This window comes from Sus scrofa, chromosome 17 (assembly GCF_000003025.6).
Source record: "Sus scrofa isolate TJ Tabasco breed Duroc chromosome 17, Sscrofa11.1, whole genome shotgun sequence".
NCBI lineage: Eukaryota > Metazoa > Chordata > Mammalia > Artiodactyla > Suidae > Sus > Sus scrofa.
Window position 1 is genome coordinate 9,105,088 of NC_010459.5, and position 12,637 is coordinate 9,117,724.

Below are 12,637 nucleotides of genomic sequence, written 5' to 3' on the forward strand. Positions count from 1 at the left end.
ATTTCAATATGAATGGATACAGAAATGCAAATGGAAAATGTGACCATACATACTTAAGAACTATATTGCTAATCACTAAATAAATGCAAATTAACAATAGATTTAGCATTTTAGAAGTTGTCAATAAACTCAGAAACTAGCCTGGCCTGAATTTGCAGAAGTATACATTTTCATACATGATAGGCAGGAGCAAAAATTGATATAATATTTCTTAAAGACAAATAGTATTTATAAAAATTTAAATTATTCAGATATTTGGTCTACCAGATTTCAAAGCTAATGATTTACAAAATCAGATAAATGTGCAAAAATGAATGTATGACAATGTATACTGTACTACTATTTACAATAGTTAAGTAAAAATTTAACATTATCTAAAAGGCTATCAGTGAATGACTTTTCAAATATAGTATGGAAGAGCCACAGAGAAAAATAAATTGAAGTCACTGAAGTCTGAAACAGATCTGAATGGACAGGGAACTCTGTTCTCAAAAAAATACTAGATTGTGAGTAATATGTGTAATATAAATATAGTTAAGTTTGTGATATCGATATGTATCAGTACATGTGCACATAATTATAAGCAATATTTATACATATGTATGTATAACTACATACACATAAAAGTCAAATCTATTTCCAAAATTTCACAATCTTTATTTAGCATTATAATAGTAAATTATGTTTCATATTGCATTTTTGTACAAAGTTCAAAACTTATTCGCTCATGACACCCATAACAATTTGATTAAATACATGGAACATGTTCATGTACATATAAATAATGACATTTGCTTTCCATATTTAACTTTAATTTTCCAAAGAAATTTCCACAACAAATAATTCTGAAGCTTATTAGTTTCCTGGAAAATCTTACTGACATGAATGTTTTAATATGCATAAAAATGGAATAACAATTACATACCCCATGTCCTCCACATTTCACTGCTGAGCTACAATTTGGTCTATTTCGGTAGTCCTGGGTAAGTCGGCATTGTCCATTATCACAAAACTAAAATGTTAAAACGATCAACAACAACCACTTTAATTTTTGTTTGTTTATTTATTTATTTATTTGCTTTTTAGGGCCACACCTGTGGCATATGAAGTTCCCAGGCTAGGGGTCAGATTGGAGCTAGAGCTGCCAGCATTCACCACAGCCAGAGCAACATAGTATCCAAGCTGCATCTGTGAGCTACACCACAGCTCAGGGCAATGCCAGATCCTCAACCCACTGATCAGAGCCAGGGATCAAACCGGCATCCTCATGGATACTAGTCGGGTTCAATACCACCCAGACACAATGGGAATTCCATGGTCCCCTAATTTTTAAATGGTACTAGTTTAAACATTCTTTGTTCTGTTTATCAAAATATTTAAGCAAAAGAAAAAGACATAAGCTCACATTCTATTTTATTAATGTGTCCTGTGAGAAGGCCAAGTTTTTAACAAGTATATTATGCTTTTGAAGAGAGAATTGGGGGAGTAGGCTAATGAAAAAGGTTTTACTTTCATTACAATCACATTAAATTTCCTAGGCAAATACTGCAAAAGACTAAATATTGGCTTGTTTTGCATTACTTATTATTCTGTTTGTTCTTATCTATTTTTAGGTGTATTATCTGATTCAGTTCTTTGTTTACGCAAACTACTAAAGACCAGATCCTTGCCTATAACAAAAAGGCTTAAATTCCAAGTGTGAGAAAATAAATTCCAAAATCCATTATAAAATTCACAATAAAAATGATAGCTAGTGAAGCAAATATTCCTTTGTTCAACAAATTCTGCCCCTTGAATTTTAAAATTGTTAGAGAATAACCAAAATTTAAAACATTTATAAATTAAAAATCTTAGGGTCTCTCTCTCTTTCTTTCTCTATATTTCTTTCTCCCCCACCCCGCCTCCTCTCTCTCATAAACACAAACACATACACACATGCACACATTCACTCAAACATCCACACGCCATTATAGAGTCAAGTACAAATTTTATTTACCCTTCCGTCATCACACTTGGTGCCATCCCACACCTTGGTAAGATCCGGTGTTGAAGAATTTCTTAAATTTCCTGACATACACACATGGCCGTCAAGGTAAGTATATTGAATATCAAAATCCGTCTTTGGTACGATCTGTGAATGTTTCCAGTGACAAACCAGCTTTGCACAAAGAGTATTACTGCCAATTTGGAAAAAAAAAAAAAAAAAAAAAAAGGAAAAAATGCCTATGTGTCTCAGGGACAGAACAGAGTCGATAAAAACAAACAAACAAACAAACAAAAAAAACAGCAAAAAACAAAACTCCAAAATATAAGAATAATTCAAAAATGTTACTAAGATCATAACACCAAAGCTATTCAGAACATACAACATCTAGTGAAATGCAAAATATAAATTCATCTATATATAGTAGGTTCATATTTCATTTATATTAAGTGACTATTTGCAGTGCACATGCACACAGACACACACATACAAACGCACACAGACATATTTGTAAAATGTAAATAAATAAGTAGATACAGACACAAAATTACAACTCCTGCCATCACAATTTCCAAAGATATCCGATTGAATATTCACTTCTTGTGCACATAAATAAGAAGAACTTTCTGCAACTAAAAACATAAACAAAGTGTGTTACTCATCCTAAAGAAAATAAAAACTAAGAGTATAGTAAATTAATATAAAGGTATCGAAACAAGAGCAATGCTTGGGCAGTGCTATTTATTACAAATTTTTTTGATGGCATCTAATGGCTATATAAGAAGGACAAACTCATACTAAAAACTACCCACTGGACAACAGGAAAACTTGTATCACAGTGCAAAATTAATTGAGAAATCAAACAATCACTTGTTCTCTTATCCACAATTCTAATCCTCTACCCTCTTCCCACCAAACACCAATTGACTAATATCCTATCTTTTTCTTCTGTACTTATTAGGTCTATTTTACCTCTTGATATAATTCAAAGTTGCTTTGACTTACACTTTTGTGTTTCAGTTTAAGAAAACAATATTTTCATTATGGTTACAAGGACTATTAATGACTTTAGAAAGACACAGTTTAAAAATAAACCTCAGGGAAGTTCCCCTGTGGTGTACCAGGTTAAGGCTCCGGCGTTGCTGTAGCTGCAGCTGCAGTGCAGGTTGAGACTGCAGCGTGTGTTGGATCCCTGGCTCAGGAACTTCCATATATTACAGGTGTGGTCAAGAACAAACAAGCAAAGAAATGCCGCAGAAAAAAAAGATACAACTATTTACATTTTCCAAACAACTCCAAACACTGTTTACTTCTATCTCGGCATATTCCTTGAAAGCAATAGGTAGTCTTATTATTGCACATTTCGAAATCAGCAGCTCTCATATCCTCTGTACAAAACTCAGAGGTCCCACTGCAGTACTCTGGAAAATCACACAGATCTGTGCTTCGCCTGCATAGAACTCCTCTTTGAGATAGCTGTGAGACAAAGAAAAACAAATACTTGTTTTTAAAGAAGTTAAAAAAATGTAAAAAATTTAATTAGGAGAATTGTATTTGTAACTATCATTTATGTTATTATCACATTTGTAAGTATTTAAAGTTAAATGCTGAATTTACTTAAAAGTTCTGCTGAAACAGATTGGAAAGAATGAAAATGTCCATCAATGGATCAATGGATAAACAAATTGTAGTATGTCTCTACAATCAAATGTTTTCATCCACATAAAGGAATGGAGTATTGATACATGCTACAAGGCCATTGAAACTGAAAACACTGTGTTTAAGGTGAAGAAAACCAGACACAAATGTCTGCCACATTGTATCATTCTACCTATTTGAAATGTCCAGATAAGGTACTTCCATAGACAGAATGCAGATTGCTGGCTGCCTGGGACTGCAGGGAGAAAGAAGAGCAAAATGCATAACAGGTCAGGGGTGTCCTTCCTGTTTGGGTGATGAACCTGTTATGGAACGAGGTCATGGTGTAGTTGCACAACACTGTGAATGCACTAAATGGTACTGAACTATTTACTTGAAAATAGTTAATTTCTTATTGTGCATTTTTCCACTTCAATTGGAAAACTGGCTGTAGTGAAAGTTCTCAAAATTAAAATGCTGTGGTTATCCTGAATATTTACTTCAAGATAAAGAAAAAATATCTGACATAAAAATACGTGTACTAGTTATTCAATTTATGATTCTTGGGGATTAATTAATTGCCTCCTGAAACACTGTAACTAACTAGATGCTAGTCTTTACCATCTTTCTTTTTCTTCCTTCCTTTTCTTTCTTTCTTTCTTTCTTTCTTTCTTTCTTTCTTTCTTTCTTTCTTTCTTTCTTTCTTTCTTTCTTTCTTTCTTTCTTTCTTTCTCTCTCTCTCTCTCTCTCTCTCTCTCTCTCTCTCTTTCTTTTTTTCTGCCTGTGCCATGGCATGTGGAATTTCCCAGGCCAGGGATCAAACTCATGCCAGAACAGTGACCTGATCCACAGCAATGACAACACCAGATCCCTAACCCACTAGGCTACCCGGGAACTCACGGCCATATTTATTAAAAAAATTTTTAAAGGACATTCCTATCCTTTTTGCATTTCAAGTAATTTTCCTTCCAGGACCTACTCCACTTCCACCATGAGGAGTTTATAAATCACATAAAACTGCTTGTGACTCAGGATGATAATTGGAACATCTCTCCCCAGACACAATGGTGGGAAATTTAACTTACAGTGGAGTGGGGGGTTCAGAGTTTCCACCACTACCAGGATAGAGATGGATGTCAGGAAAGAAGGGGGCCCTCTGCTCTTCTGATATCTTGTATACTCTGGACTAGAACAGCAAGGAACAGTATTGAGCTCTCTGAATCACATGCAGAAAAAGCCTGTTTGAGAACTGCCAACAAAAAGGCAAGGACATCCAACAGACAGATATACAGGGTAAGAATCCTATTCTTCTTGTTTTAAAGAGATTCATCTGAGCATTAAGCTAGAATCATCTCTTACTTAAGCTTCCTGTGTTTGTTTGTTATGCTTTGCTTGGCTGTTCATCATCAAGAAAAAACTGACCAATACGTAACTGGTCTTATGCAGTACCAGCCACAATTTCTTAAATTTGATATAGGAGTGTCTGAGTACTGGCTAAAAACATGTTAATTACTGTTGTGTGTCAGAAAAACAGCCAGTTAAACTATTGCTCTTTCATGTCTTCGCACTTGTACTTGTATCTATCCAAATTGAAAATTTATAAGAGGAAAAACTGCATCAAATCACCAAATTTCAGACAAATGTTGGTGAAAACTAGCCTAACTGAAGGAGACTGAGAAGAAAATAGAAAACCTTTTTATCTTATGGCCACTAGTAAAAGAAAGCAGAGTGTAAGGCACCTGTGAGCCTCTAAATGCCATCAAAGGCCAAATTCTAGGCTATAACACACAATAAAATTAACATGAACTAATGGAGGGCATAGTACATTTAGCGGTTACCTTGAAGCCCTCTCTAGCAACTTATACTGTGAATTTTGGTTTGACCAAATGTAGCAATTCTCTTCATCCCAAATGTAGCTTTGGGATGTAGGTAGAGGTTGTTCAGAAAAGTCTTATTGCTCAATCTCACTTATTTGGAGACAAAGGCTAAGATGAAACCTCTGGTGAAGGAAAGAATAACAAGGTTTACTGCTAAGAAGCAGAATCCCTAGACGCTCCATTAAAAATGTGCATTGAAAACAAATGCCCATTGGTTTTAATACCCAGCCCTTAGAGTGAGAAAAAGAACACACACAGGAAGGATGTTGGAAGAGATGTCATCGTCAGAAAAAAAAAAAAATCTAACAATCAAAACCTTCAGCTTTTATGTTTGTCAGAGACTCCTAAAAATGACATAAAGAAGGTAAGTTTCTAAAATGAAGCAATTCCTAGAACACAGATCTCACCCAGTCTCCTCTCAGATGTGGCTCTGAGGGACTATTAAGGGGAAAATTCCTAAGGGAAATCAAGGATTCAGTCACTTCCATGGACCTGCCAAATCTAATCTTCCACATCAGATATGCTATGTATTGCTGACTCTTCTACGTGGATTCCTTTTTTGCTACCTTTAAAATGAAGTATTATTGACTGTTTTTTTAAACATTGCATCAAGTGTGTGTTGGGTAGCTTAGCATTTGGCCATAAGGTGTTTTGACCATGAAGAGCTACATTCAGGTACAACCAACAGGAACTCACAGAACCCAAATTATCTCGGACTGCTATTGAATGCAGTCACAAGAGGGGTCTTGAGTAGAGATTGAAACAATACAGTGAGAGGTAGAGCTAAAAGGAGGTTGAAAAAGATCTAAGGATCTCCTCTCAACTCTGAAATCAATTTTTTGTGAAGAGTGTTTACATTAACAAAATATTTGAAAGATGAGTAAAGTAAGACTGAAAAACCAAAAAAAAAAAAAAATGCACCCACAAGAACACAAAAATTTCATTAAAGAAAATAATGCGCTATTTTTAAGACTTACTCTACAAGTTTTTCGGTCACAGCATGGCCCAGTACCACACTCTGCATCGCCAATCAGTGTACAGTTGGCAGCATCACAGCATTTTTTATGAATGCAGTTCTAAAAGCAAATATAATCAAATTAAATAATAGAAATTTTTAATCAAATAAATACTTGTATTTATTGTCGCAATAAATAATGTCTCTAAGTTAATTACAATCACGGTATGATTTTTATGTCTGTATTTGTTTTTAATGCTAGTTCATTTAAATTTAATATATTTTGATATAGAAAAGATGATGGTAGAGAAATGATTCATGATTTCATGCTCAAAAATTTAAATTCTTAAAAAGGTAATGCAATGTATTTCCATCTTACCTGTGTTCATAAATGTGTACATGGTAATTTTTAGACTTTTTTCATTACATCATAAGCACTTTTCTACCTTATTGGATATTCTCAGGATACATTTTGAGAATACACAAAAATTTACAGATGTGACAAAACAGAGGTTCTAAATTATAATAACATTTTATTATTCAAACATTTCAAAGAACATTTTTTTTATCTCATTTAGCTCTAAGATTTCATATTAAAAGTTAATTATATAAGTTATTTGGTGATAGAGTTAAAAAATATTAGAGTACTTTATAATATATTCTCATTTCCCTCTTCCTTTATGATTATCTATCTAGTGTAAGAGTGGTATTTCTCAAGACTGAGAGCAATATTTAAAAATTAATAAAGTAGATAGGCACAAATAACTGTTTGCATTTCTTTCCACTTTATTATTTTTTATTAATGATGGAAATGTTATGTATCTGCACATTCTTGATTATTTTATATTTCTGTGCCTATATTTCTGTTGAGGTAGTCCTCTGTGTACTTCCTTCATTTGTAAGCACTTTTATGTTAATGCTACTAACTCCCAGACACTAATACATTTCATAACATTGAATAACTTGTCATGATAACTTATATTTGTTTTGGTAGGTATTTTTTTTTTGTTTTGGTCATTTTTTTGACATTGTTTTACATAGAAATGGAAATCCATTATGAAAGCTGAGGACAATCTTTTTCACGGTTTTGTTCTTTGAGTTTATGGGTAAAGCTTTCTTCCACCCTAAAATCTCAGTAAATATGAGTGTATATGTTGTGTGTAAAGTGTTAATATTACATATACATAACACTGTGAAAGAAGCTGTAACCTGGATGATTTCCTGAAAACAGCATATTTATCAGTTGCATTTATGGAGTAATAATTTATACCTGATCCTTTGTCATACTTGGATTATCATTTAACATCCTATATAAAATGTTATAAAATATTTTCAGGTATTCCAACTGAAAAATTAGTTCTTATTAAAGTACATTAAAACTTTATTACTATACATCGTGTTTTAATTTTGATATGTCAGATGATTTTTTTTAATTTTCATGTTTCAAAACTAAGGAGACTATGTCATCTTTCACAATATAAAGATTTTAATGAAAAAATGAATATTGAACACACACTAACTATTAATATTGAAGAAAGAGAGCAAAAATCAGTAACATGAAAGGGAAAATTCCAGAGCCACAATCAAAGAGCCTCTAGTGGAGAGTATATTTTGAAAATGTTCACTGTATGAGGGAAACCTAGACTAAATCTGGGTTTAGAAACAGACATGTTGTTTAGGAATAGAATGTCATCATGGGATTGGAAACGCAAATTTTGAAAAATACATAGTTGTGTTACATCATGGAGAAATTTGAGAAGCAAAAGGGTATTTACTCACTCCCAGTTTCCCAACCTTTTATGAAATTTCTCAATATTTAGTGTCATTTAATTTTTATCTCTTTGTTAATTCAATTATATATGTTGAAAAATACTGAAATGTTTCTGTATTTCTGGAATAAACCCCAGAAACACAATCTTTTTTTTCATGTACATACTGTGATATGCTGATAATTTTTATTTAGACATTCTGCAGATACTTTTCAAATGTGAATCAGTCATTCAAAATAACATTAAGGTGGGTGCAGGAGCAATCAAAAAAAATATTTTTTGGTGGATGGCATATGGAAGTTCCCAGGCTAGGGGTTGAATAGGAGCTACAGCTGCCAGCCTACACCACAGCCACAGCAACACCAGATCCAGGCCACATCTGTAACCTACACCACAGCTCACAGCAATGCTAGATCCTTAACCCACTGAAAGAGGGCAGGAATCAAACCCGCATCTTCATGGGTACTAGTTGGGTTCATTACCACTGAGCCATGACAGGAACTCCCCAAAAGTTTTATGGTTAAATTCTGTTTCTATATACCTACAAAGCACACTGGAAATTGAAATTTAAAAGCATTGAAAAACAGGAAATACTTAGGGTTATTAAGTAATTAAAGATGCCTTAAAAAATGGAAAACATATCATGTTCATTGACTGAAAATCACAACATTATGGTTATGTCAATTGTCCTCAAATTCATTTATAGACTCAGAAAAATCCCAATTAAATTCCAACTCAGGAGTTCCTGTGGTGCCTCAGCAGGTTAGTGTTTTGTTAGGATGCAAGTGGGTTAAGGATTTGGCATTGCCCCAAGCTCAGATGCTGCTCAGTCACAGATGCTGCTCAGAACTGATGTTGCACTGCTGTAGAGTAGGCCTGCAGCTGCAGCTCCAATTTGACCCCTAGCCTGGGAATGTCCATATGCTGCAAAAGTGCAACTGTAGAAAGAAAAAGAAATAGAGCTCATATTTTTTTTGAGGGGGAGGGTAAGTAGAAATGGGGAAGTTGATTTAATATTTTACATAGAAATGCAAAGACCTAAAATAGTTAAATCTATCTTGATAAAGAAGTACAAAAAATATGAAGCCACATTTTTCCTGATTTTGGGTTAGTGTTGAGACCTAGTATTGGTAAGCATAGATATATAGATCAGTGGAAATCAACTTAAAGCATGTGATGAATTGTTTTTCTTTTTTTTTTAATTTCAATTTTATGGGCATACCCATGGCATATGGAAGTTCCCAGGCCAGGGATTGAATCTGAGCCATAGCTGCAATCCACGCAGTTGCAGCTGTAGCAATGCTGAATCCTTTAACCCACTGTACTAGGCTGGGGATTGAACCCACATCTCTACAGAGACCTAGACCACTGCAGTCAGATTCTTAACCCACTGAGCCTCAGCAGGAACTCCCTGAATTGTTTTTCAATAAGCACACCTAGGTAGTTCAATAAGAAAAGGACAGTTTTCAACAAAACAATTGGATATCTATATTGATAAAAATATACTTTGATAACAAAGTCAACAAAAATTACTCAAAATGGTTCTTAGACATACATAAGAACACAAAAACAAAATTTGGTGAGCTTCTGTAAGAACACTTATAAGAAAAAGTCCAAACTTAGGATAGATGGGACACAAGCAGCATAATGCAAAAAAGAAAAAAAAATTAAACTGGACTTCATAAAATAAAAAACTCTGTGAAGGACGTCATTAAGAAAACATGAAACTAAGCCACATACTGTGAAAAAAATAGCAAAGCATTGCATATATCAAGAATTCCTTTAACTACGCAGAAAAAAAAAAACTCAAGTGAAATACGCAAGATATTTTTACACTATAAAAAGGAGACATCTGGATATTTAAGAAAAACATGAAACACTGTCAGATATAATTAGTCATCAGGGAAATACACATTAAAAACACAATAAGATACCATCACAAACTGAAATGATAAAGACGAAAAAGACGGCCAATAACAAAATTGGTGAGGATGAACATCAACTGCCAATGTTAGACATAGATGGTTGAAGTGTTTAATATCACAACTACTTAGGAAAACAGTTTGACACTTTGTTATAAATGTAACAGTATAATTAATACAAGACTCAGCAATTCTATTCCTAGATATTTACCAAGAGAAATAAAAACAGAAGTCCACACAGATACTTGGACATTAATGTTGTTTAGAAAGAGTTTTCTTACTAACCCCCCCAACCTAAATGTTCAATAATAATTGCATTGATAAATGCATTATCATATTTCCCCACAAAGAAAAACTATACAACAATCCCAGTGAACTACAGATACATTCAATTATACATTCAATCAAAAATTATACAAAGCCCAAAATTAGCAGAAGGAATTAAATTAGAAAACTCAGAGCAGAAACAAATGAAATATAGAGACTATAAAGACAAGAGAAAATGTCAATGAAAATAAGAGCTGGGTTTTTAAAAAGATAAGCAAAATTGACAGATTTTATCTAGACTTAGCAAGAAAAAGAGGGCTCGAATGAATAAAACCAGAAATGGCAGAGAAGAAATAATAACTAATACCACAGAAATACAAATGATCTACTATAACCAAATAACATGCTGACAAAATCGACAACCTAGAAGAAATGAATAAATTCCCAGAAACATACAGTATTTCAAGACGGGGTCATGAAGAAACAGAAAAACAAAACAAACAAACAAAACTGAATAGAACAAATGCTAGCAAAAAGATTAAAAATCTCCCAACACACAAAAGTCCAGGAAAAGATGGCTTCACTGATAAATTCTACCAAGTATTCTAATTTTGAATATCTATCATCTTCAAATTCATAAAAATTAGGGATGATGGAACATGTACTAAACATTTTATGAAGCCAGCATCATCCTGATGCCAAAACTGGACAAGAATACCATAAGAAAAAGAAAATTACAGATCAACATCCCTGACAAACATAGATGCAAATAACTTCACACTAACAAAGCAAACCCAGGCCAAGATGGCAGAGTAAACAGACCCTGTGCTCACCTCCTCTCAAAGTACACCAAAATCACAGCTATCTGAGAACAACCGTTGAGGAAAAACACTGGAACCTACCAGAAAAATATGTTCTACAACAAAAGACACAAGGAATACAATAAGGCAGGTAGGAGGGGAGGACTCATGTTAAAAACCAAATGCCATACCCCCTTGGGTGGGTGAGCCTGTCACAAACTGAAGAATTATATTGCAGAAGTTCTCCCACAGGAGTGAGATTTCTGAGCCCCACAGCCTGGGGGTCTGGCACCAGCAGAGTGAACTCACAGAACATTTGGAATTTGATGGCCAGCAGGGCTTCACTGCAGGAGCCCCATGGGATTGGGGGAAATCTCTTCAAGAGAACACACAAAATCTCATGCACACTGGGACCCAGTTATTTGATAGGAGCCTGGGTCAGTGGGCTATCTGGTAGGTCTGGGAAGTTGGCCAAACTTATTTTCATTTCATCAGGCAGGGCTTAGAGCACAGCTTTCCCATCCCAGACTCCCACATGATGTGTTATCACTGGATTATACCAATTCTTATAAAATGTAAAATACTATTGATTATACTAATTCTTGTAATAGGCAAAATGTTATTGAGTATGTAAACATTGTGTCCTAATAATAACACTTTTATAATGAGCTGAGAAAATCGATTGCTTTGTGTGCCATTTAAACATACACAAGTAAAAACAGATATTACCATCCAAATAGTGCACTTGACATGCTGCTATATTGTTATCCAAAAAGCAGCTAAGTTTCAATGGGTATAGGTGTAGCTAGCTCAGCAACAAGAATTATTGAAAGCAGTCCAGAATAAATGAGGGAAAAAGCCTGGCCACTGGGCACTATATGCGATTTGGACCTTCTGCATCCACAGGCATCTCTGACCACTTAACACAGCTGATTTCATCCATTGGCCCTGAATTTCCTTTGATATTCACTGGTTCCTGCAATTTGGAACCAAGTAACTTTATTCCACAGTTAAGTGAAGAAAAGATACAATTCCAATATTCCCATTCTGCTAAATGCCCTTTATGAAACAATCCAAAACAACTGGGTGACAAAACCCCTCAAAGTGCCACTATAAATAGACTGGCCTCTGACACTGGTGAACTCCATAAACAGGAGGCTGTCCACCTGCATGACACAGAAATAGCCCACCTCCAGTTTTACCTAAACAAGTAGATCACTGCGGGTCCTCTCTACAGAACCTGTCTCAGGCTGAGAAGTCTTATGTAACCGGAAAATTAGAATGCATCCTAGACTTCTACCACACTAATGAAAAATTGCTGATAATTCACAGAACTGAATGCTGATGAAAAGACAGGAAAAAATGTGTAAAGGACACGACAAAAACATTCAAGGATTAGAAAACCAAAGTAAATGAGACACTTTC

At 34.4% G+C, this 12,637-nt stretch overlaps 1 protein-coding gene across 1 annotated transcript in view; it reads right to left on the minus strand.

The window, feature by feature from the left end:
* Nucleotides 1-12,637, minus strand: part of ADAM3A (ADAM metallopeptidase domain 3A (cyritestin 1)) — a gene marked incomplete at its 3' end in the record, with an annotated part of 77,400 nt that overhangs the window by 16,224 nt on the left and 48,539 nt on the right. Inside the window, 5 exon segments of the mRNA NM_001097513.1 lie at nt 926-1,012; nt 1,997-2,177; nt 2,526-2,616; nt 3,265-3,460; nt 6,477-6,575. Coding sequence (NP_001090982.1) covers nt 926-1,012; nt 1,997-2,177; nt 2,526-2,616; nt 3,265-3,460; nt 6,477-6,575 — 654 coding nt within the window.